Source organism: Eulemur rufifrons, chromosome 7 (assembly GCF_041146395.1).
Source record: "Eulemur rufifrons isolate Redbay chromosome 7, OSU_ERuf_1, whole genome shotgun sequence".
Taxonomy (NCBI): Eukaryota; Metazoa; Chordata; class Mammalia; order Primates; family Lemuridae; genus Eulemur; species Eulemur rufifrons.
The window spans coordinates 218,074,392-218,101,154 of NC_090989.1; the positions used below are offsets into that span (position 1 = coordinate 218,074,392).

The 26,763-nt window shown below is 40.3% G+C and overlaps 1 protein-coding gene across 2 annotated transcripts in view; it reads left to right on the forward strand.

Moving 5' to 3' along the window:
* Window positions 1–26,763, forward strand: part of TRPM6 (transient receptor potential cation channel subfamily M member 6) — a 163,862-nt gene that overhangs the window by 46,899 nt on the left and 90,200 nt on the right. For both annotated transcript variants that reach the window (XM_069476382.1, XM_069476383.1), the window contains 6 exons: window positions 8,492–8,669; window positions 12,582–12,795; window positions 17,198–17,322; window positions 20,083–20,254; window positions 25,028–25,193; window positions 26,265–26,388. In XM_069476382.1, the coding sequence (XP_069332483.1) occupies window positions 8,492–8,669; window positions 12,582–12,795; window positions 17,198–17,322; window positions 20,083–20,254; window positions 25,028–25,193; window positions 26,265–26,388 (979 nt within the window). The remainder of the gene's footprint in view (window positions 1–8,491; window positions 8,670–12,581; window positions 12,796–17,197; window positions 17,323–20,082; window positions 20,255–25,027; window positions 25,194–26,264; window positions 26,389–26,763) is intronic.

Below are 26,763 nucleotides of genomic sequence, written 5' to 3' on the forward strand. Positions count from 1 at the left end.
TGGAATTACAGGCATGAGCCACCGTGCCCAGCCTGAGCCTCACTCATTTCTGATGCCATCTCTGTTACAGACCAAATTCCCATCTCTCTGTGCTCTGTTTCTGAGCTTTCTTTTCAGTATCATTGATTTACTTCTATTCATGTCAAATGCCAGTCTGTCTCATTATTGCCATTTCATAATATATCTTGATATCTGGTAGGGGAAGTCTTTTATGCTTTATTCTTTTTAAAAATCATTTTTACCTTTTTTTTTTTTTTTTGAGACAGAGTCTCGCTCTGTTGCCCGGGCTAGAGTGAGTGCCGTGGCGTCAGCCTAGCTCACAGCAACCTCAAACTCCTGGGCTTAAGTGATCCTACTGCCTCAGCCTCCCGAGTAGCTGGGACTACAGGCATGCGCCACCATGCCCGGCTAATTTTTTGTGTATATATATTTTAGTTGTCCATATAATTTCTTTCTATTTTTAGTAGAGACAGGGTCTCGCTCTTGCTCAGGCTGGTCTCGAACTCCTGACCTCGAGTGATCCACCCGCCTCGGCCTCCCAGAGTGCTAGGATTACAGGCGTGAGCCACCGCGCCCGGCCCATTTTTACCTTATTGGACACTTTTATACATCCATATAAATTTTAGAATCACTTTGTCAAGTTCCCTGAAAAATCCTTTTAGGATTTTGATGAGTATTTTATTGAATTTATAAAATAATTTGAGAGGGAATTAACATCTTCATAAAGTGAGCTTTTAATACTTGTAAGTGAAATGTACTTTGGGACTTCTGCAAGTTATAGCTAAAGGGATAAACATGAAAATTTTTTGTTTAAGTTTGGAGAAGATCCGTTCCTTTTATGGGGCCACTTTGCCACAATTTAATGAACTGGTAAAAAATAGAATAAAACTATATTGACTCAAATCAAATAGATTATTAGCCTAGAAAAATACTTAGAAAAAAGTTTGTTCAAACTGAAGAACAGTCCTATAAAAGAGTCATGAGTTATCTCTCCAGACGTGGATGAGGTTATCTCAATTTATGTTCTACCTTTTTCTAAATAAAAGGTAGCCAGATGAATCCTTATCTGCTTTCAGTTTATGAATAGATGCCTTTTCATTTTGAAGCCTGACCCTTACTCCAAAAGCTGTTGAGACTAACAGATCCCGATGAGGTGTATTCCGTGCCTGTGGGGTTACTGTTCCTCCCTTTGAATTCAGAGCCCTTTTCTATGCAACCCCAGTGTTATCCTCCATATTCTGGTTTGTTTTCTTTTTGTCCTGTTTTCCTTGTTCGGTTGAACCCCACCATTCATGTATGCTTTTGTGTTGCTTTTTACACACCCTGAAGTGTTCATCACCTGTGCATGTTCTGGGTCTTTGAAGAGATTGTAAACAGTACACACTTCTGTCTCCTCTGTAATTTCTTACCACGTGCTACCTGGAGTGGCTGTTCCATGGAGTGGCTGCACGGCCAGCATCCATGTCCTACTTACTGATCAACTCTTTCAGGAGAGGGTACTGGATGGTGAGGACTGTTACATGTTCTCAGTTACACAATGACAGGAAGGGAAAGGACATTACAGACCACCTCGTCCAACCAATCCTTTCGGTATTGGAGTTGAGGAAATGCAGGCCCTGGAGGAGAGTGGAAATTTGCGCAGCGTTGGCCATCTCCTGGCCCAGTGGTCTTGTGCCAGGCCACATTGCTGCCTAGATGCTTCTTGTTTATGGCCCAGGCTGCCTGCTCTTTAGTGCTTGTCTTTGAGCACCACTGCTTGTCAGCTACAACCCACCTTCTGTAGCCGGTGCTTTAGTCATCTAGAGCTGCTATAACAAAATGTCACCCACTGGGTGGCTTAAACAACAGAAATGAATTTCTCATAGTTCTAGAGGTTGGAAATCCAAGATCAAGGTATTGGTAGGGTTGATTTCTCCTGAGACCTTTCTCCTTGGCTTGCAGATGGCTGCCTTCTGGCTAGATCCTCATCTGGCCTTTTCTCTGTGTGTGCACAGCCCTGGGGGCTCTCCCTCTTGTAAAGACACCACTTCTATCAGATTAGGGCCCTGCCTTTATGACCTCATTTAACTTAAATTACCTCCTAAAAGGCCCTGTCTCCAAATACAGTCAGGACTTCAGCATATGTATTTTGGGGAAACAAAATTCAGTTTATAACAGCCAGCCACATTTTTCTACCATGTACTGAAATGTATTTGACTCCATTGTCTCTTTAGGACTTCTTGGAAACAGGGCTCTGGTCCTTTCTAGATTTCTTTACCTTTTTTTTTTTTTTGTCTCATTGGATATATTTGCTATCAGATAAGCAGATCAAAATATAAAAGCTAAATATGACATTTACTATTATATAATGCACCTTAATAATCCAAAGGATTAATGGTACATTAGAATATAGACACTGGAATTTAGAATGGAGAATTGTCAAGAGGAAGATGGACTTTTTCAGGGCATTCAAGGCAGGGCATTGTAGGCATTACAGCCTAGATCAGGGAGTGGGGACTGTGGACTGGGATGCCATTAAAAAATTGTTTTAAAAAAATTTTCTCATCTTTCCCTACCTAGACAGAATGCCATTTTTTGAAAAGAAAGTTTAGAAATTTGGTTATTGTAGTCTCTCCTCCTTATCCACCATTTCATGTTCTGTTTTTGTAGTTTCCTATGATCTGAAAATACTAATTGGAAAATTCCAGAAATAAAAAATACAAAGTTTTAAATTGTGCACCCTTCCTAGTAGCATGAAGAAATCTTCATGCTGTCTTGTTTTATACCACCTGGGACATGAATTATCCTTTTGTCCAACGTGTCCATGCTGTAGATGCTACTTGTCCGTTAGTCATTCAGTAGCTGTCTGGTGATTAGATCGACTGTCATAGTATCATAGTGCTTATGTTCAAGTCACCTTTACACCTTTATTTTACTTCACAATGGCCCCAAAGCATGACAGTAGTGATACTGGAAATTCAGATATGCCAAAGAGAAGCCTCTGCTTCCTTTAAGTGACAAGGTGAAAGTTCTCAGCCTAATAAGGAAAGAAAAAAAAAATAATTAGCAGAGGTTGCTGAGATCTGTGGTAAGAACAAATCTTCTACCTGTGAAATTGTGAAGAGGAAAAAGAAATTTGTGCTAGTTTTGCTGTCTCACCTCAAACTGCAAAAGTTATGGTCACAGTATGTGATAAGTGAGTTAAGTGAGTAAGTTAAGATGAAAAAGGCATTACCTTGTAGGTGGAAGACATGAACAGAAACATGTTCCGATTAACAGCAATTGGGTTCAGTCCTCGCCACGATTTCACCCTTCCCCTGGGAGGCTTGGAACGTACGCTTTGCAGATAAGAGGGGACTACTGCACGCACATATTTTTCTTGGCAGGCTTCATAATATTAATCTGAGATTCAAAGTGACTTCTGACCCTTACAATCAAGTATGACGACGATTTAGAGTACCTTTTGCCTTTGACAATATTGATTTCAAATTAACACCTTAAAATAATAATTAAAAAATTTTTTTGTTTCAGAGCAAATGTGTGTCCTTGCCAACACTTGACATTGTCAGCCCTTTTCAGTTAAAACTTTATGGTGGGTGCATACTGGCATCTAATTGCGAAAAAGCAATTATTGGCTTGAAGAACACCTAGTCTCTATGTCCAGTGTGGGGAAGGAAGAATGTCATGGGAGAGTAGTTCATGGAGCCTTGTGCTGTTGCTAGACTTCCATTAGAATCAGTGACTAGACTGATTGGAGCTTACAGACAAACCCAGCTCTGAAGATTTTAATAGATGAAAGGAATAATAAAAAAGGAAATGTATACGTTTTAGAGAAATATTCTAAAATGTAGAAAAGAAAAATGTCTTCAGTTTTTAAAGTTCTTGCTGTATCTATCCAATTCTCATTTTAAAATTAGTCACTAAATTTCATTCCTAAAAACAATATAATTGGGTTACAGATGTGGAAATAATAAGATAAAGCCCTTCTTACAAAGGAAATACATCAATTTAGGAATATGAATTTCCCTTTAAGAAGAGAATCAGCTTTAGTTATAGGAAGAAAATGAGGCAAACAATTTGCACTTTAAATGTCTATTGATGTCCTGGGCCATAAATTGGCTTGTTTATATATTGATAAGAAAGTGAAAGAAAACAGAAATTTAATATCCACACAGCTAAACAGAACACTTATCTGTTGATTACTCAAGGTGAGGTGAGGGTCACAAGTAGAAACTATATTTGATTATTTATAATAAGTGACAGATTTTCTCTGCTTCTTGATATTCGTTTTAAAGAGATAAGAACTCTCTTGATGTCAAATTGATTTCCTAGAGAGGCTCTTTTCACTCATCTAAATTATAACCCTTAGCCTCTATATTTGTATTTTTGTCAAATTTTATTCACCATATTGTACATAATGCATAAAATGGTGAAATATGACTTGGGCAGAGAATAGAAATATTTCATAAACATGATTATAAAAATCACTGAAAATATAATTGAATGTGAATAATTTAGTCCATTCCGTCTACGTGTACATATGTCCGGCCATCCATGCATCCATCCTGTCCTGTTTCATGCACTTTTTTTCATATATTATAAAAGCTGCTTCTAAACTCTGATGTTTGACATAGCAATTCATTCCTGACTCTTCCTTGCAGTAGCTTATTAAAATTGCTTCTTGTAATTTCTAAATTTAAAACACAACTTAAAATGCTTTTTTAATGCAAATTTAGAGTATATGTGAAATGCCTGGTAAACACTAAAGCTCCATATAAGCATTGGCTATTGTGATTGTTATACTGTATTTATGACATTAGGACTATAGTTTGGGCTGGGCGTGGTGGCTCATGCCTGCAATCCCAGAACTTTGGGAGGCCAAAGTGGGAGGATCACTTGAGGCCAGGAGTTCAAGAACCTGTCTCTACAAAAAAAACAAAAAAAACAAAAAAAAACAAACCAATCCAAAAACCCCCCTCGGGCCTGTAGTCCCAGCTACTTGAGAGGCTGAGGAAGGAAAATGGCTTGAGCCCAGGAGGAGTTTAAGGCTATGGTGAGCTGTGATTGTGCCACTGCACTCCAGCCAGGCAACAGAGTGAGACCCTGTCTCTAAAACAAACAAACAAAATTTTTTTAAAAAAGGGCAAAAAGAAAAAAAAAGAGAAAAAAAATATTCTGGTCAATTTGGTTGAACTTAAGAAACACTCCGGCACTTTGTCAGTTGTACCTAAGAAGGACTTTGGATTCTTCAGCCTCACATTTATGAAACACCTTCCAGGGTGGATCGGTATTAGTAATATGTGTTGATTCTGTCTACTTTTACTGACTTCAGTTGCCCTTTAGAGCCTTTGCATGGGCTACACACAAAATCTTAGAAGTCTATCGCAATGTGTTTTTTAGAACACTCATCACTAAATTGAGATGTATAAACTCCAGAGTTGAAAAAACAATCCATTGGGGGATTTTTAAAGAGAGATTTAAGATTTCTTTATTATATATTTTTTCTGTTTAATAGAGACAGATTCTCACTCTTGCTCAGGCTGGTCTCAAACTCCCAAGCTCAAACAATCCTCCGGCCTTGGCCTCCCAGAGTGCTAGGATTTTACAGGCGTGAGCCACTGCATCCGGCCTGAGATTTCTATTTCTACTTTTTAATCTAAAAATAATTAAAATTTATTGATATATTAAAAAATTTCCCATGGATCATGACTAAGGTATGAAAAGGGGTATAGTGAAACATCTCCCACCTACTCTTGCCCCTAGGGAGAGGCAGCCCAGTTTCACTTCCCCTATTCATGGTTTCCACTGTTATTAGTTTCTTGTGATTCCTTTTAGAGTTTTTAATCCGTATATAAGCAAACATAAATACATATTTTAATTTTTCTCCAGTACTCTGTTTTCCACAAATCCTTAGTCCTTAGTCTATTTGGGCTGCTATAACAAAATACCATAAATTGAGTGGCTTATAAATAACAGAAATGTGTTTCTCACAGTTCTGAAGGCTGCGAAATCCAAGATCAAGGTGCTGGCAGATCTGATGTCTGGTGAGGGCCCACTTTCTCAAAATTGTGCCTTCTCGCTGTATCCACACGTGGTGGAAGTGATAGTATTTCTAGCTGGGGCCTCTTTTATGAGGATACTAAACTGCAGTCATGAGGATTCTGCTCATATGACCTAATCACCTCCAAAGGGCCCCAGCTACAAATACTATCACTTGGGGGTTAGGATTTCAACATAAGAATTTTAGGAGGACACAAACATTCAGACCATAGCAGATAATATGCATGCTACGTACTTTGCTTTCTTCACTTAACCATATACCTTATATCTTAGAGCTCCTTCTGTAACAAGATAGAGAGAGCTTTACTTCTTTTTTACAGAATATGGTTGTTCATAAGTTATTTGGTTGGTTCCTTGTTGATGGACATTTAGGTTATTTAATTATTTGCAATCTTTTATAATTATTAACAGAGCTACAATGAATAACTTGGGGAATTTGTGATTTCCTTTATATAAACTATAAATATATAATATGTAGATTGACATTAACAGATGATATAATTTATCAATAAACATACATATATTAGAATGCATGCTCAAAAGATTTTTGCTGTTGATGGAGTTGTCTTTGCACATTCTATTGTGTACTGTATCATTAAACTTTTGGGGATATGTATCCTAATATATGTATTATATTTATGTTTGTTTATCAATTATATGTACTCTTATACAATATATTGCATGCCTTATATTGTTTTTTTTTCTTTTGGAAAAATGAAGAGCTCTGAATACATACATTATAGAAACAAAATGAATGATAAAGAGAATAGATAAATGGACAATATTAAAATATTTTATTTTACTTAGTAATAGCAAAAGGTCTTTGTTCTCTCCCAAATATTATTATTTAAAAGGAGATGTAAAGTCTAAGTTCATATTTATTCCTTTCGCTTGTCATGTGGCTTACAGAAAGCTTATATGAGAAGTAGGAAAGAGATGTGTTGGTTCTATTGTTTTCTTATTGTTTGTTTGTATTTATGTTATTAGTATTATCTTCAGTTTGTCATTTTATTACAGAAAGCTTATTAAAGTGCTTGTTCATATTGTGAGGAATGCACTGGTTGAAACAAGATAATATAATCTCCAAGTTCACTTATTAGTCACATATAAACTATGATTTGTTGGATGCACTTGAATTCATGAGAGCAACTTAGTCTGGAATTGAGACTGAATGAGGGTACCTGAGTCAGCAGCCATCAATATCTAGGCAAGAATCCCCATTCCCAGCACTAAGTTTACAACTTGCTGAAGGCTTAGATGATTGTTAGCATCTTTAAACAATAAATTATTATTATTATTTATTTATTTTTTGCTTCAAAATATTAAGGGAGTACAAATGTTTTTGTTACATGAATACCTTTTTTTTTTTTTTTTTGAGATAGGATCTTGCTCTGTCATATGGAGTTAGAGGGCAATGGGATCATCATAGCTCACTGCAACCTCAAACTCCTGGGGTCAAGCCATCCTCCTGCCTCACCCTCCTTAGTAGCTGGGAATACAGGTGCATGCAACCACACCTGGCTAATTTTTCTTTTTTTTGTAGAAATGGGGTCTTACTCAGGCTGGTCTTGAACTCCTGGCCTCAATTCTGCTTAGACTCCCAAAGTGCTAGGATTATAGGCATGAGCCACTATGCGTGGCCCATGGATATCTTGTATAATGCTTAAGTCTGGGCTTTCAGCGTGCACATCACCTAATAGTATTCATTGTACTCAGTAGGTAGGCTTTTACCCCTCCCTCCTTACTCCTTCCCTCTTCTTGATTTCCGATGACCTTTACATCTCTTTGTGCCTGTGTGTGCCCATTGATTAGCTCCATTAGAGAGAACATGTGCTGTTTGTTTTTCCATTTCTGAGATACTTCACTTAGGACAATGGTCTCCAGTTCCATCCAAGTTGCTGCAAAAGACATTATTTCATTCCTTTTTATGGCTGAGTAGTACTCCATCATATATTATACATCACATTTTCTTAATCCACTCATGATTTGGTGGACACTTAGGTTGATTCCACATACTTGAGATTGTGAATAAATTATTTTTAAATTAAGGTATGTACATTGCTTTTTTAGACATAATGCTATTGCATACTTAATAGACTACAGTGTAGTATAAGCATAACTTTTATATGCACCGGGAAAAAAATTTGTATGACTTACTTTGTTAGGATATTTGCTTTATTGCAGTGGTCTGGAACCTAACCCTTAATATCTCCAAGATATGCCTGTGTTTTATTAAACATTCCCAGAATTATTCTAATGTACGGCCAAGGGAGGAGAACCACTGAGAATGTTTCCAAATTTAGAAGATAATCCATGGTTATAAATCTAATATCAATCTTAATGTGAAGTTTTAAGAATTAATATATGGCATCTATACATTACTCTAGAAAAATTTAGATCCATTGTATCTATTTTCTATTCTGAAGTTGTTTTGTTTTTCCCTGAATTTAAGGTGTTACTGTGGCCGATTGATTGGAGAACATCCTGGAATAGATTATGCCTGGACCATCTCAGCTGCCAAGAGTAGTGAAAATGAACAATGGTCTGTTGAAAAGCACACAACAAAAAGCCCTACGGATGCCTTTGGCACAATTAATTTCCAAGATGGCGAGCATACCTACCATTCCAAGGTTTGCTAATAACCCAAATTGTCTTGCTGGTTTTGAACAGAAGATAATCTCCAAATGTGTCTCCAAATTGTACCTGCAAGTATAGATAATCAGATGACTTGGTTCTATTGCAAAATGATCCATGCTATTGACTCACTTGACAAAAATGGCCTGATCCTCTCTTTCCTTTATGTCCGAGGGGAATTGTACCTTTTCCAGGTGTGGTGTGGCCAGCTCTTTGTTTGACTGACTTCTTTCAGCAAGCTTCTACTCTGTGCAGAAGAGAATGGCATACTGCCCTGAGATAATTGCCAAAGAGCTGCCTTTTTCTCAAGGAATGCAGAAATTTACTCCCAAGGAGCAGGTGTTAGCTGAAGCATGACCATAGCAATTACCAGGAACTTAGGACTGTTCACACCCCCAAGCTTCTGTGAGGGCCTCTTCTCAGAAAGAATATGGGAGAATTTCTCTCTGTGCCTACTGAATGATAATACTTGGGCTTTGTAGGCCAGTTTTCCTGCTATCCCTAACATGGTAATTTTGCATGTGATTTCCATAGCATTGACAGGCCAGCTATCCCTCAGGTGTTTTCTCTTAGCATCTTAACTACCTGCTGCTTCATGAGAAGCACCTTTCTCTGGGGAAGCTGCAGGTAGAGCCCACCTCAGAAAAGCTCTGAATCAGCTCTACGCTAGAGTGCGACCATCAGATGGCTAATAATGCAATCCTAATAAGACTTCAAAATACAGTTCCACAATAATCTACATTTCCATTTATTAATCCTCTTGCATTTAACTTTGTGTGTTGATGTTTTCTTTAGTTGGCAGGAAAACTGCTGTCATTCCCTTCTCCAATCCTTTTTGGAAGCTGATTCTTAAAGAACCCTATATGTATTTTACCCTTAAGTTTTACTCTTCCTCTTTTAGCTTTTGTTTATTCTTTTTTTTTTTTTCTTTTTCTTTTTTTTTAAGAGAAAAGGTCTTGCCCTGTCACCCACCCGGGCTGAAGTGCAGTGGCATGATCATAGCTCACTGCAGCCTTGAACTCCTGGTTCAAGAAATCCTCCTGCCTCAGACACCTGAGCAGCTAGGACTACAGGGGCATGCCAGTATACCTGGCTAATTTTTTTACTGAGACAAGGTCTTGCTATGTTGCCCAGGCTGATCTCCTGGCCTCAAGTGATCCTCCTGCCTTGGCTTCCCAAAGTGCTAGGATTACAGAAGTGAGCCACCATGCCTGGACTTGTATTTATTCTTACCTAGTCCCCTTCATTTACTCATATTTTCATCCACTCAACAAATATTTATTGGGTGCCCATACTTGCTATGCCCCAAAGAGGACATATTCTATGTACTAACATTACGTATAGTTTAGTGAGAGAAACAGGAAATAAATATATAATTACCATAGAGAGCAAATGCTATGAAAAGGGAATACAGGTTCTTTGTAGAGAATGAGAAGAGCAACTCCCTTGTTTTTGAGGGGGTTGTGTGTGTGAAGGAAGTGTCTGAAAGTAGGGACAGCTAAGCTGAGATCTGGAAGGTGGGGTGAATGGTGTCAGATGAGGCAGAGGGGTACAACCACTCCAGCCACCAGGAATGGCATATGCAAACACCAAGGGAGTATATGGTGCATTTAGGAGACCTGAAAATATTGCTAGACATATTTTCTGATAACTATTATGCTTTATGCTTCCCATTCAGCTCCTGCCACAGCCTGTGTAGCTGAATGCATTTTATTTAGTGTTTCAGAAGAGAAGAGGATAGCATTCATATTTAGGCCCAGAATTGCAATTCATGTTTACATTGGAAAGATTAGGAGAGCTGGTTTTTTAAAAAAATTATTTTAGAGACAGTGTCTCTCTCTGTCGCTCAGGCTGGAATGCAATGGTGCAATCATAGCTCACTGTAACCTCAAACTCCTGGGCTCAAGCAATCCTCCTGCCTCAGCCTCCCGAGTAGTTGGGATTACACACATGTGCCACCACGCCTGGCTGATTTTAAATTTTTTTGAAAGATGGGGGCCTCCCTGTTCCCCAGGCTGGTCTCAAACTTCTGAGCTCCCAAAGTACTGGCATTACAGGTGTGAGCTTGAGAGCTGGTTATTTATCTCCCTCTCTTGCATTCCCCTTACCAGTTGTTTATTCCACCTAGGATTTGCAGTGAAGCTCTGCCAGCAGGATCCTGCCTAAGGCGTTAGTTACAGAGAAGATAGAGGAAACAGTGAGTCATAGACTCTTTAGCATAGTCTTGAGCTGGCCTTTGGGAGAAAAGTCTCTAGTGCTGATAAGTTAGTTGATCAAGGTTGTTTAACCTGAAATTTCAGGGAGAAATATCTTCTAGGACTAAAAGTACTGACAGTGGAAGGAGAGGAGTGCCTGGGAGAGAGTGGGTCAGAGAGAAGGTGAACTAACGTGCTGCATCCTCTACCCTGGTTCATTATTTGCAGCAACATAAACCATTTCACAAAGATTATATTTTTTCCCCACTAACCATGGCAGCTCGGTTACCTCACTTGTAAATTGAGTCCTAATTATTCTTATATTCTTTCTTTTTTTTTTTACATTTTTCTTTTTTTTCCTCCCTCCCCACCCCCCCTCACATTTTTTAATAGCTACACCATCCCAATGTTCAGGAATTCTAATATTTTAATTATGAAATAAAGAGACTATGTGTTAAGAAATTCAAGGATGAATGGGAAATTGTTTTAAATTGCTGTCATATTCTGGAGCATAATGTGATAATTCCTATGTGCATGTATGGAGATCTCCACCTGTGGTTGTGTTTGGTATAGTTTTATAATTCTTGGCTTCTTATTGTCCTTATTTCTTTCTCTAAATCTGGCTTATTCTTGCTGTTGGTTCGCATATGCTTCAGGAAGGTAAACTCTTCTCAATATTATCTGAAAGGTCTATATGTGGCTGCACTTGCTGAGAAAGCAAGCCAGTCATGCAACATAATCTTAGGTAAAGTGAAAAATGACTCTGGGGCTACCTGCTGGTTTGGATTTTCCTCATCTTTTCTTTTCTTTGCATTGACTATTCAGAGTTGACTGATGAAAAGTATTTATTTGGGGAAAAAAATGCTTTCAGAGGGACAATAATGTATAAAGGAATGATTAAAAGATAAAATTTACAATAAATTAAATGTATGGGCCGGGCATGGTGGCTCATGCTTGTAATCCCAGCACTCTGGGAGGCCAAGGTGGAGGATCTCTTGAGCTCAGGAGTTCAAGACCAGCCTGAGCAGGAGTGAGACCCCATATCTACTAAAAATAGAAAAATTAGCCCTGCGAGTGGTTGTGTACCCTGTAGTCCCAGCTACTTGGGAGGCTGAGGCAGGGGGATTGCTTGAGCCCAGGAGTTTGAAGTTGCAGTGAGCTATGATGATGCCACTGCACATTCTACCCTGGGTGACAGAGCGAGACTCTGTCTCAAAAAAAGGGAAATTGAACCCCCTTCCTCACTCCTCCCTCATATAAAAAAAAGTATGTGCTGCTTAACCTTAATTTAAATTTTGCAAATATATGAAATGGCCAAGTAAATTAAAAGCCATATGAAAAGTCCCATTTCACTTATTTCTTAAGGCGTTTTATTAAGAGGTTTGCTGATGTAGTGATTTTGGCCAGTCGTTTGAAGTATTTCTGCCACACCCCAGACCTTCTGGAGAGCACGGGTGGGCCAGCCCTGAGAACCGGAGGAAGCTTCCCTGCAGTGACTTGCAATTCCCAGAAGGAACTTAAAGGGGGTGTGGGATCTTTTAAAAGTAAATATTTCCATTACATGAAGATGAACTTTTAAAGAGATCCCAGACCTTTCCTTTCAGGTCCCGGCCATTGCCTCTGCCCTGCTGTGTCCTCATTGTTTCTGTATCTGGCATCTATTTTTCATTATTTTCATTATTTGCTGTTCACGTGCATGTTCGTGTTTTGCAGTATATTAGAACTTCTTATGATACAAAATTGGATCATCTGTTACATTTAATGTTGAAAGAGTGGAAAATGGAACTGCCCAAGCTGGTGATCTCTGTCCATGGGGGCATCCAGAACTTTAAGATGCCCTCCAAGCTTAAAGGGATCTTCAGCCAAGGTTTGGTCAAAGCTGCAGAGACGACGGGAGCGTGGATCATAACTGAAGGCATCAACACCGGTAAAGCACGTTCCTGTCCATCTACCTGCCTGCCTTCCTGCTTGCTCTCTTGTTTCCTTCCATTTCCTCTTTCTAACTGGCAGGCAGGCGGTGTGTCACCTCATCTCTGCTCTGCAGTGCTCCGGGAGATGTGACGCTGGGAGGGAGAAAGATGAAAAACCTAGTGACGGGAAAATAAACTCAGAAGAATCATAGGCCTTTCCTGGAATGTGTTTTTATGGTTGTCAAAATATACTATTTTAACATAACTTCGGGGTAAACTTCTGGCAAAGAAAATGGTCTTTCCTGAGCTTCACGCTGTGGTGAGGTTAGATAGGACATTGAATCCATGCAAGTGTGTGGTGTATGTGAGCCTGGACTTGAGCTGAACTCGTGATCGTTGTCAGGTTCTTAGACGTGGGACATCAGAAATGTGCACGAAACTTGCACTGAGTGTATTGGACATGAGTAGATGATTACTTTTTTGGTTGTTTCTTTTTTTAACTACATGATTGCCAACACATTCACTGTCTTTATCACTGATTCTTTTATATTCCTTGAAATCTGACATTTAAGAACTGTGTACAGTGGTCTCCAAACCTTATTCCTTTGCTCTAGTTTTTATGAACTGTCTGCACGTTAGAATCACCTGGGGAGCTTTTAAAACATGCACATATACAGGCTCTGCCCCAGATGAAGTGGAAGATTTCAGGCTCGAGCTTGTTTGATGTGCGTCACGATTGAGAACCAGTGACTCCATAAACCCTTATCTCTTACCAATCTGTTACTAACCTGTGGTTTTCTATTTTCCCTTTCCTTTTCTCTCTTTGATTTGGCATGCCCTAGCCAACACGTCCTCTCCAATTCTACCCAGTGCTTTAAGATCTACCCTAGATGCCAACACACCCTCGAAGTAGCCTCTGAATATCTCAGCCAGAGCTGCTCACTTTTGTCTCTTAAGTTCCTTTTTAAATTTTTTTTTCTCAGTATTAATTAATTAATTAATTAATTCACTTTTAGAGACAGGGTCTCACTATGTTGCCCAGGCTGATCTCGAACTCCTGGCCTCAAGCAATTCTCCCTCCTCAGCATTCTGAGTAGCTGGGACTATAGACACGCACCACTGCACCCGGCTTGTCTCTTAATTTCTGTGGCATTTACGGCCTGTAGCACTTGTAGAATGTTTATATTTTGCCTTACAGGTTAGGAAGAGTCTGTGAGTTAGTTCTCCTTCCTGGTAAGGGGCTAGGGGCCAGGGCCCAGACATCTGCCTAAGCCTTTAGCAACATGTACCGCTTTAACAAAACAATTTCTTTTGACTGAAAAGGAATGAAGGAAGCAAATGACTGAGAAACAAAGCAAAATAAAACCAGGGGATCTGGCCTGTCCCTAGTAGGTAACCTGGTAGTTCATCTTGTATATTTTATAGAGATAATTATCGTTTCACATTCTTGGAAGAAACTGAAGTTGGCAGAGTTCTAAGTCCATTGTATAGCACTGATTTTATTTCCAGTAAAGAAGTGGGGTGGGGTAGGGAAGTTTTGCACAGTACAGAAAAAGGAAGGCTTGGGCAAGGCTTTCTCTTTGAATAATCGACTAGATTACATGCCTTATTTTACTTAATGCTTTTTTCCTAAATTTTAGGTTAGGCCTAACTAACCTAAAGGAATACAAATACAGTAGTGTAAAGGTGACTAAATAACAAAGGAAATGGGAAATGAGAAATACTTGGAGCTCCCCTAAACAATGGTCAGTCTGGCCTGATTCAGTCACAACCCCCCTGAAGGCTTGGCTCCTCAGTGAGGGGTCCCTGGACCGGCAGCATCAGTATCACCTGGGAGCTTGCTGGAAATGCAGACCTCAGGCCCTGCCCAGACCTGCAGAATCCAAATCTGCATTTTAACAACATCCCCAGATGTTTCTTGTGCACATTTGAATTGGAGAAGCTCTGCTTCTGAGCTTCTGTCTATTCTTGAGTGGCTTCTTAACTGCAGTTGAACCTGATTCGGCATGAATCTTTGGCATTTACTTAAATCGAATGCTGCATCCTTAAGAGTCCAAATATGTATAAAGCATCTGGAAAGGTGCTGGGGATGAGAGATGAGTAACGTGGGCCCTGGGTTTATTTAGTAATGGGTAGGCTGTGACAGCAAAAAGCAAGAACTAGAAATTGATGCTGACTGGGTTATAGCTGGGATACAAAGGAAGTCTTTGGGAATATGAGGAAGAGGGAGATGAATTCCAGTTTCAGCTGAGGGCACCTTGGGGGAAGGATATAGCACTTGGTGTTGATCTGGAAGAAAGGGTAGAAAAAAGAGGTCTTCCAGTAAGACCTCAGGGCCAGGCACACAGCTGGAGATGAAGACCTGTGTAGAAAGAAGTGATAAGGCTCCTGGCTGGAGTGTGCACCATGTGACAGGGGACAGGGAAAGCAAAGTAGACCGGAGCCAGATTGGGTGCCATGCTGGAGTTTTATTCTCTATGTGGCAGGGACCCCTGAAAAGATTTTGAACAGGAGAATGAGTAGGGGAATGGCATGGTCAGATCAGGTTTTACAGAGAGTCTCAACATAAAATTTGTATTGGGATCATATGAACCACAACCATGCTGGCCAACTGTGCCAAACCTATGAATCAGAATCTCTTTTGGGGTGGATGGCTCCACATTTGGTACTGATGTATGCCTGTGGTGCCAAACCCTGATTCTAAAGTTGCCTCTGGGAGAGGTTTTGAAAATAGATAGGAGATGCCGGGCGTGGTGGCTCACGCCTGTAATCCTAGCACTCTGGGAGGCTGAGGTGGGCGGATCGTTTGAGCTCAGGAGTTCGAGACCAGCCTGAGCAAGAGCGAGACCCCATCTCTACTAAAAATAGAAAGAAATTATATGGACAGCTAAAAATATATATAGAAAAAATTAGCCGGGCATGGTGGTGCATGCCTGTAGTCCCAACTACTTGGGAGGCTGAGACAGGAGGATCCCTTGAGCTCAGGAGTTTGAGGTTGCTGTGAGCTAGGCTGACGCCACGGCACTCACTCTAGCCTGGGCAACAAAGTGAGACTCTGTCTCAAAAAAAAAAAAAAAAAAAAAAAAAAAGAAAATAGATAGGAGGGGAAGATGCAAGAGAAAAGATGATTTAGGCTCTAAGCATCACATGCATGCAATATGCAGGGTTTTGTTTGTTTTTTCCTGTGCTAGTGACACATACAGAAGTCAATACTCTATGTAGGAAGAGTAAGTCTTACGATGCAGTGTTGTGACTAAAGTTCAGATTAAGCCAATCTCAAAGGCTACTTACTCTTTGATTCCAACTATAGCATATGACATTTTGGAAAAGGCAAAACCATGGAGACAGTAGAAAGATCAGTGGTTGCCAGGGGCTGGGAGCAGGAGGGGTGAACAGGAGGAGTACAGGGGACTTCAGGGCAGTGAAAGTCTTCTGTATGATACTGCAGCGGTGGATACACATCATTATACATTTGTGAAAACTCATAGAATGCACAACACCAGGAGTGAGCCCTAATGTAAACTATGGACTCCCAGGGGTGGCGATACATGAACATAGGTTCATCAGTTGTAACATGTGTACCACTCTGGTGGGTGATGTTGGCAATGGAGGAGGCTATGTTTGTGTGATGGCACAGGAACCTGTCTGAACTTTCCATTCAGTTTTGCTGTGAACCTAAAACTTCTTTAAAAAATAAACTCTTTTTTTTTTTTTTAAAGTCAGATTACCTAGACTGGAATCCAAGCTCTACAAATTACCAGCTCTATAATCTTGAGCAATTGATTTAACCTCTCTGTGCCATAAATTTTGCCTATAAAATGGACTAAAAAAAAGTTCCTACTTAAAGTGTAAATACATATAAAGGTAGCCAACACTTACTGAAATCTATGTGGCAGTAAGTGTTGGCTTCTGTAATTACTGTTGTTATTAGTAATCCCAGGAGGACAACTATTAATGTATTACTCTTTAATGTATTAGCTCTGGAATATTTGTGTCTGGAATATAAAGCTGTTAAATTCATTTGCCTTAATGAAGCAAGGGACATATCTGCAGGATGTTTTGCTGGGACATTGGAGAAAATTAGAAAGAAAACCATTCATGATGTCAGGGCTGGGCTTGCTGAAGAAGGACAATGCACAGAGCGTTCTTAGGCAAGAGAGGGAGCAGATCTGAGGTTGTAGGCAGGAACTGCCCAAAGCGAGAGGAGAATTGTTCGGGTAGAGAGAGGTCAATGATAGGAGAAAGAGATGTTGAGGAAAAAAAGAGGAAGCCAAGATACCAAAAACTAATTCTACAAGCTAGTAGCTTTCCCTTAGCATTGCCTTTTGCATAGACTTGTCTATTTGTTGCTTTCTGGCAGTCACTGTGTTTCGCATGATTTTTGAATTAAAGTTTGATTTTTAAACTGGTTGTTCATAGGAGTGTCCAAGCATGTTGGAGATGCCCTGAAAGCTCATTCCTCTCAGTGCTTGAGAAAAATCTGGACAGTTGGAATCCCTCCTTGGGGTGTCATTGAGAACCAGAGAGATCTTATTGGAAAAGATGTAAGTAGACAATCCTTTCACAACAAAAGGAAATGAACACGTATCCAAACTGCCAACTTAACACTGTACCTGGATGTCTAACGGACATCCCAAATGTAACACATGCAGAACTAATGGCTGACTTCCTACTACTTCCCTCACCCTATCTTAGAAAATGACAATCCCATCCTTGTAGTTGCTCAAGCCAAAAACCTTGGACTAATCCTGGAATGATGTCTTTGTCTCATGCCTCAAACTGGATCCATCAGTAAACTATCAGCTCCACTTTTAAAATGTACCCAGTATCTGACCTCTTCTCATTACCTCCACTGTTACTGAGCAGGTCCAAGCCACCATTATCTGTCGCCTGAATGATTGTAATAAACTTCCTTACTCTTACCCTTGACTCCTATTAAAGTCTATTCTCAACACAGTAGTCAGAATGATTCTTCTGAAATACAAAGCAGATCATGCTGTTCCTCTGTGCAAAATTTTTTAGTGGCTCTTGTTTCTCTTGGAGTAGTAGCCAACGTTCTTGCAATGGTTTTCACATAGTGAAACAAGGAATAGTCTTAATTTTTCCCTTGCTAGTTCTCTTCTCTCATCTCATTTTACTCTCGACTTCATTCTTGTGCATTGACTCTTTGCTCCTATGTATGAGTTCTTTTAAAGGAAATATGCTTGTCCATTTATAAGACTAACATAAATTTTTGGTAAAAATATCAGATATTAGAAAAAGTATAAAGAAAAAAGGTAACTACTGTTAATATTTTGATGTGTATCATTCCAGAATTTTTGCTATGTATGTGTGCATGTGAATAGTTTAAAAAATGTGTATTTTACAAATCTGGAAACGACACCAATTGGACATCAGACTGAGGTGGGGGGTGGGGGAGGGGATGGGGGTATGCCTACACAATGAGTGCATTGCGCACCGTTTGGGGAGTGGTAACACTTGAAGGTGCTGACTCGGGAAAGGGGGGGTGGGGAAAAAAATATGAAACTATTGTTTTTAACTTGCACTGTTCACTTAATAATTTATCATGAATATTTCCCATATTATTTCATATCATTGTACAAGAAATAATGTATACATTATGAGGACATACTGTATCTAACAAGATATACTGTTAGACTCTTTGATTCTGTAAAATTAAATAAAAAAAAAATGACAAAAAAAATGTGTATTTTAAACAAATTTAACAACAGAAATACACTGCTGTGAATTTGCTTTGTGAGCTTAACTATTTAACATAGTTATTTCTCTATGTCTACTAATATAGACATGCATATGATTTACTTTAGCTTTTATTTTGGAAAATTTCAAACATGTTAAACACTAGAGAGGTGAGAATAATGAATTCCTTCCTATGCACCCATGTCCCAGCTTCAACAGTTATCAACTCATAGCGATTGTTTCTTCTCTTCCCTTATCAACCCCCTTCATTATTTTGAAGCAAATTTGAGACATCAAATAATTTCATCTGTGACTATTTCAGCAGTTTTTTAAAAAATATATGGACAATAAAAAATTAAACCACCATGCAGTTATCATACCTAAAAAGTTAATTAATAGTAATTCCTGAGTATTGTCAACTATTCAGTCCAGTTGAGTTTTTCTTTGTCTCATAATTTTTTAATTGTCTGATTTCATTATCCAAAAAAGTTCCATACATTGTTATGGGTTTGTATGTCTCTCTTGACTTGCTTTTCTTTTGAGTCACTTTATTTATTTTTATTTTATTTTATTTTTTTTGAGACACAGTCTCACTGTGTTGCCAGGGCTAGAGTGCCGTATCATCAGCCTAGCTCACTGCAGCCTCAAACTCCTGGGCTCAAGTGATCCTCCTCTCTCAGCCTCCGGAGTAGCTGGGACTTCAGGGCACACCACTGCACCTGGCTAATTTTTCTGTTTTTTGTAGAGACAAGGTCTCGCTATGTTGCCCAGGCTGGTCTCCAGCTCCTGGCCTCCAGCGATCCTCCCACCTCGGCCTACCAAAATGTTAGGATTACAGGCATAAGCCACTTTTTAAGTCACTTTAAAAGGCAACTTTTAAAGTCTAATGTTTGTAAAATTCATAATACTTTTTATGTGCACTATTTATTTGAAGCCTCACAACAACCCTCTGACTAGGAATTTACCATCATCATTATCCTTATGCATGAGGAAAATAAGCCTGAAAGAGGAAGCAGTAACTACTCCGAGTTAAAGCTAGTAAATAAAAGAGCCTTGATTTAAACTTGGGTTCTCTGACTCTGAATATTGTGCTTTTGCCTCTAAAAGCAAATAAGAATAGGAGCAGCGTAAGAAAATGTCCATAAATGTAATAAAGGTTTTGATGTTTTGTATTGAATGAAATGCTATTTGTCCTTGAACTGTTTTTTAATGGCCTGAAACAAAGTAAGTACAGAAATGGAAAATAACTATTTAAAACCACTGTTAGCAATGTGACCATGCTGTGACAGCCAATCTCATGGCGAGTGGGCTGATCTTGCTGAACATGGTATGTAGAGCGTTGTTGAACTTGTGTTGTGCGTCTCAAGTTCAACAGCACTCCTAGTTATGCATAGTAAGACCACATATTGGTCCATAAAAAATGGGAAATTAAAAAAATTGATCCTTCATCACAGATAGTTTGGGCAGCACTGCTCTAAGTAGCAAGTAATACTTTTTACCTTCAACCAGGAACTCTGTTAGTGCATGGAGACAGGTCTTTGGAGCAGTGAAGCTGAGGGAAGGATCTTGAACTCTGATGCTCTCTCGTCCTTGCTGTCCCTCAGGTGGTGTTTCTGTACCAGACTCTGGGTAACCCCCTCAGCAAGCTCACCACACTCAACAGCATGCACTCTCACTTCATCCTCTCCGACGACGGCACTGTGGGCAAGTATGGAAATGAAATGAAGCTCAGGAGGAACCTGGAGAAGCACCTCTCTCTGCAGAAAATACACAGCCGTGAGTACCAGAGGGCTCAGCCAAAAGGTCTGGTTGGGGGCCTGCGGAGGAGCAAGGTGCTCCATTGTCACCTGCACAGAGTAGAGGGGCCCATGTTCGCCTCTGCCTTAGAGCAGCCAGAGAGGTTAAGTTAACACGTGGGAACCTGCAGCTGGAAGAAAGCAGGATGTAAGGTGGTGCAGGCTTGTGAGTGACAGGTGGGAGGGAGGAAGAAATCTTTGAGGGATCATGGGAAGATGGAGACTTTAGCAGAGCCTGGAAGAGCCCTTAGGTTTGGGGATACGGAGGGAGAGAGAAGGGAAGCTTTCAATGCGGGAATGGGAAGGGGTGAAGAGCGACGAGGAAACTGAGGGGAGTAAAGGGATGAGCTTTGATGGTCTGGGAAGAGGACATGTCATGTGTGAGTGGAGTGGTCCCAGACAGGGAAGGGGTTAAAACCAGACTGGGTGTTTAGAAATAGGGTCCTTGGGAGGTGTCATGGTTGTGCCATGCTCACAGTGGTGCTTCAAGAGGGCCATTTTGGTAGCAGTGTCTATAGGAGGTAGAAAGGAAGGGAGGCCCAGAATTGGTGCACATCACTGGGCAGAGAGAGGCGAATCCTTTACGGAGAGCAGGGGGGCTGGGTGCGGAATGGAAAAAGGGAGGCTTTTGGTCCAAGGCAGAGGAAGGTGGGCCCCTGCCTCTTGTGCTGAATGAAATCTTCCACAGAATGCTCCTTTAGGGCAGAGGGCCAGGGAGTGGGAATGCCCTCAGGAGGCTCAAGTCATGTTCCATTTTTGAGTGCTGTCTGGAAAAGTGAAAGTCCAAAAAGGCTATTTAGTTTTTGGCCTTAATCTCCTGAGGGAGTGGAATGTAGTGAGGTCAGACCGATAAAGGCTCTATCGTTTACTGCCTGCGGCCTTGGGCAATGGTGTCAACATCTGTCAAACAATTTTCTTATTATAAAATGGAAAGAACTGTCTACCTCTGACTTTTGTTGTCAGAATTGAGAAGAAGTACGTTAGGTGTGTCTAGAATAGTTTTGGGGGCACCATATGTCTTTAACAAATGTCTGTTTCTTTCTTTCCTTTTTCCCTCCCTTGGTACAGTGGTTATCTCATGGCTGTGGAGAAGGATAGGGACGGGAGGGACTCTGGGAATTGTTGCCAGTCACTCTGTGTGAATAAAGGTTCTGAGGCTCATTTAGGTCAGAAAATGGAGAGAGAGAGATCAGGTGTGTGGTCCTTTGTGGGGTCGGGGTGCATGGGGGGAAGGGAGACCAACACAGCAGAGGGAAGAAGGAGAACAACCTTGAGGAAGAATTCCCGCAGGGGAGGCCCCACTGGGGGCCTGAAATATTAGTGACTTGAAATGTCCTGTTGCCTCTGTTGACCTGGGCTCACCACCTACCTTGCCCGGGTTGTTTGCGGCACTATAATGTGTGTCCCATGAGAAGCATGAGCGCCATTGTCTTTCTTATTCCTTGCTGAGCCCCACTTTTTGTGTGCATGCAAGCAGCCCTGAGCTGGCTTACAGCGGCAGGTGACATTTCCACCTCCAATGATCTTGAAATTTAGGATTTATCTGGACAGTTTCGCTGACTGTGGAGAAAGAATGTGGAGTCAATTCTAGTGGATTGGTAACATTTACTATTCTAAGAAGAACCCATATAAAAACATCACATGATGGGCCCTCCACGCACACAAGGAAGAAAGAGAAGACAAAAGAAAAATGCCCCCAACAAACCCCAAATTCTTATGTATCAAAGCTGATCTGGGAGCCTGCAGTGGAGGCAGCTCTCTAGTGAGATTTATCAGCAAGAACTTTGGAATTTTTTTCTTTTGAAACAAATTTTATTAGTAGCATCGGTAAATCCTTTTTGTAGAACACAACCATAAATATATTTACTTTTCTAGGAATTAGTTTATGGCTTCAAGAAAAGTGTACCCCATAGATATTGAATTCTCTTTTCCCCTCTTCTGCAAAATGCTCACATGGATTTCTTTTTCTGATGGTAAAATTATTATATACTTTCACATTCAGATAAAGTAAAGAAAGTATATAAGAGAAGAAAAAGATAGTGTTTTATACTATCAAAACTAACCATTGTTAACTTTTTTCATATGTATGCTTTCAGAAATTTTCTACACACACATACAAACCCAGCCCCCCAACAGAGCAATATTTTTTGAACAAAAACCAGGGTGATATCACATCCATTCTTCTTCTTCTTTTTCTTTCTTTCTTTTTTTTTTTTTTTAAAGAGACAGGATCTTGCCCTGTTGCCTGTCTGGAATGGTGTGATCGTAGCGCACTGCAGCCTCAAAGTCCAGGGCTCAAGCAATCCTCCTGCCTTGGTCTCCCAAAGTACTAACGCTACGGATGTGAGCCACCATGCTCAGCCATGCTTCTTTTAAAGTCATTTCTCCCCACTAAGCATGGATGTATTTCCATGTCAATAAGCATAATTTAGCACATTTTTAATGCCTATATAATATTCCATTACATGGGATATAAGAAATTCTCTTATAAAAGTTTTTTTCTATTCTAAAATTAATGAAATAGTTACCTAAATTCTCTTCCAATACTTTTGTGCCTTGTTAAACCATTTCCTGCATTTCATTTAGCTTTCATAAAACTATATCATTAGAGAAACCCTATGTCTATCAGTTGGTACATCTTAGATTTGCTTTTTTAGTAATATGGAGAAAATAATATGGAGGTGGAGGTATGCAGAAAAGAAAAAGAAACAGAACATCAAAGCAATGAAATAGACTCAGCGGAGTATTTCTTGATACCTTGGATGCCTGCTAACAGACCCACCCCTAACATTGGACAGTCTGACACAAGAATACATATAGAAGCCCAAATACAATATGTCTAAATATTTAAATCCCATAAATCAAGCTTTAAAACTGTACAGAATATATACTAGACTTTTATTTTGACACAGATAGTTGGAAGGCCAGATTTAAGTTGGGAATTCTTGGATTTTGGGAAGTACTGAGCCAGAACATGGTGGTGAGGGGAGCTCATACCTGGGCTCTCCCCTGTGGCCTGCCCTCTGCTTCTCTTCTAACCCTTGGCTCACCCCTGCAGTGCCAGGGGCCTCACTCACTTGTGGTCCCCAGGACACCCAGGTCTGTATGTCAAAACTCTATCTACCTCTCCTCTACCCCACACAGCTGCCTCTAGCAAGTATGTCCTTGGGGAGGACACAGCTGGGGCAGAGGCAGAAGCAGACCCTGGAAGCAGAGATTTTGGTGTCTTGGGTTCTCTAGTAAGTAGGGGAGCAGGCACGGGCTTGCCTTGAACCTTGGCCCTGTAGACTCCTCACCATGAGGGCAGCGGCATGGCCAGAGGAGGGCCAGAGTGGGCCCCTGAGCACATGGGGCCCAGAGGAAAGTCCACTGTTGCTTAGGATGAGTGTATTGCTCGCCAATCTTTCTACTTTTGAAAAACAAAAGGAAAAATGCTGATTTAAATGTAGTATATCAATGTATGTGTGGTATAAAAACATAAATGAAATAAGAAATTTATAGAATAAACAAAGTCCCTTTTCTTTTTTTTTTTTTTTGAGACAGAGTCTCACTCTGTTGCCCGGGCTAGAGTGAGTGCCGTGGCGTCAGCCTAGCTCACAGCAACCTCAAACTCCTGGGCTTAAGCGATCCTACTGCCTCAGCCTCCCGAGTAGCTGGGACTACAGGCATGCGCCACCATGCCCGGCTAATTTTTTGTATATATATATTTTAGTTGTCCATATAATTTCTTTCTATTTTTAGTAGAGACGGGGTCTCGCTCTTGCTCAGGCCGGTCTCGAACTCCTGACCTCGAGCGATCCACCCGCCTCAGCCTCCCAGAGTGCTAGGATTACAGGCGTGAGCCACCGCGCCCGGCCAAAGTCCCTTTTCAACTTATTTCCCAAACTTTCTCCTCCCTTCTCCACTGTTCATAGTTTGATGTGTATCCTTCCAGAGTTTTCCGGTTATGTATATAACACACTATAAATAATATACCTATGTGTGTGCATACATATAAAATTCATATCTATGTACATGGTCTTAAAAAATAAATAGGATAATACTATGCATATTATTCTATAACTTTTTTGTTTAATATCTTTTTTAAGAGAATCTTCAGTCATTCCTTTTTATCTGATCTTCCTTGCTTTAGTAAAGTAATATCTAGTCATGATAAAGAATTCAAACAGTGAAAAATGGAATAAATGGAAATATAAAAAATCTTTGAGGCTTGCTTATCCCACCTCGTTCCTAGAAATAACCACCACTAAAAGTTTATTGAATCATTGAAGGTTGATCATTTTTGGAGATGAGTGATGAATACATTGGGATTCATTATATATATTATTTATTTATTTATTCATATATTCTTAAAAATCTTTCCTTCTTTTCCAGCCCAGGTTCTGGTCCAAGGATGCATTATATTGTTCTGCTTACTTTTAGATACTTTTGTAATTTCCTACAAGGAAAGATTAAAATTTCTTGAGGACTACTTATTTTTTTTAAAAAATTACTGAAAGCCTTTTAGCTACCTTTTTACCTGGCAAAAGGTTGACAATGCTCTTGCCATATTGATACTACGTGTTATTTGAAATCCAAGTTTCTGGTGTGGTCCTGATCTAAGCACGTGTGGGTAAAACGAGAAAGAGGGCTCAGTGCCGGGAGTGGGCATGTGTGGCAATGGAGAAACTGGTGTCTGGAAATCTGAGTGGTATCTAGCTGGGGGAGGGACCCTTTGTAACAACAGTGTGGTATTGTTTGTGGCCTGAAATAGGCTCTGGACAAGGTGTGCCCGTGGTGAGGCTGGTGGTGGAAGGAGGTCCCAATGTCATCCTGGCAGTGTGGGAGACCGTCAAGGACAAGGACCCAGTGGTGGTGTGCGAGGGCACAGGCAGAGCTGCGGACCTCCTGGCCTTCACCCACAAACACTTAGACGAGGGGTGAGTTGTTGACTCTTCCTTTTTGAAACTATAGTGCCATCTATTCCTCTGTTTCAGTTCTTATAAGCTGTGCCTTCGTATGTGCCTGTGTCCTTGGAGTACAGAGATTGAAGCTGGAATTCATTTTTCAGTGGCTTTGTATTTGTTGATCAACACCAAAATGCCTTCCATCAATGAGAGTTGTCATTTTTCTAAGCCAAATAATGGCCTGCCTTTAATAGGGAAGCTTGAGCTTCAGAAAAAGGCATTTCCAGGGGGAGGGAGGGAGGAGGGGCTCAAACAATTGGCCATGACAGCCATAACAACCCTGCAGTGATGAAGGAGACCAGTGCTGGCCCCAGGTCCCCTTCAGATTGATTTGCCATTAGTAAAAATAGGAGGAATTGGGGAAATTGGTATCCCAGCATTTACATGACATATCATGCTTATTTCAGGCTTGAATTCTTTTCCTTTTTCAAATAAGAAGATAGTTTTTTCTCTAGCCATCCCTATATCCAGTGTGAGTCTTTCAGTTTCAAAACTGAGATGTTTCTACTGTGTCAGTAAATACAGTGCCTAAGAACTAAAATGCTGACTCCACTAATTTATTTAGTAGATATTTACTCACTGCTCATATTCTAACAACTCCCTAGGGTCTCCTTCCTTGCGATTTCTCTCCCTGTTCAGCCTTTAGCTCTCTATTGCTACCTTCTACCCACTGACTTCTCCCAATTAGTTCACACCACTCCCTTTCCTGAAGTCACCCTGCATGAGTGGTTCTGAAACATTGTGTGGTTTGAGAGTCTTTGAAGAATATGATGCTCATGATTTCGCAGCTCTCCGGAAATCTTTCAGCTCAAGATCTCTGCTTCAGAGTGAATTCTTTTCAGGGTTGTGACAGATCAACCCATTCTCACTTTCAAATTCAGCCTTCTCCTGGGGCTCCCGCTTCTATCTGCTTCCTGCTCATTTGCTTTTCTGGCAAAACTACCCTCAGACACCTTCTCAGTCAGGTGGGGCAGATGGGCTTTCTTGTAATGATGCTGCTCCTTGTTCCTTAGCTCAAGTCATGACCATTTATTTTTCTCCCAGGATGCTGCGTCCTCAGGTGAAAGAGGAGATCATCTGCATGATTCAGAACATTTTCAACTTTAGTCTTAAACAGTCTAAACACCTTTTTCAAATTCTAATGGAATGCATGGCGTACAGGGATTGTGTGAGTATGATGGGTTGATGACTCAACTGATTTGTAAAATGCTAATTTACAATTGGGACATTTATTTTCATGATTTTAAAAAATATGGGATTTTTTCATTTTGACCTTGGGTCTATGTAACTCTACCGAATTTGACCCTTAAATTCAGTAAACTTGGCTTCTTACTGTCTCACTCACTCACTCTACTCTTCATGCTTCAAATTCCAGACTCTACCTGAGAAAAAGCACTTAGGTAGTATAGCAGTGTTACAGAAAATTATCAAATTTGGTGAATGTTACACATAATTATTTTTAGAGGGTAAGGGAACAGCTTTGTGTTGTCAATGAACTCACGTCTGCTGGGTTAGAGGACTGCACCATCGCATCCTGAGTAAA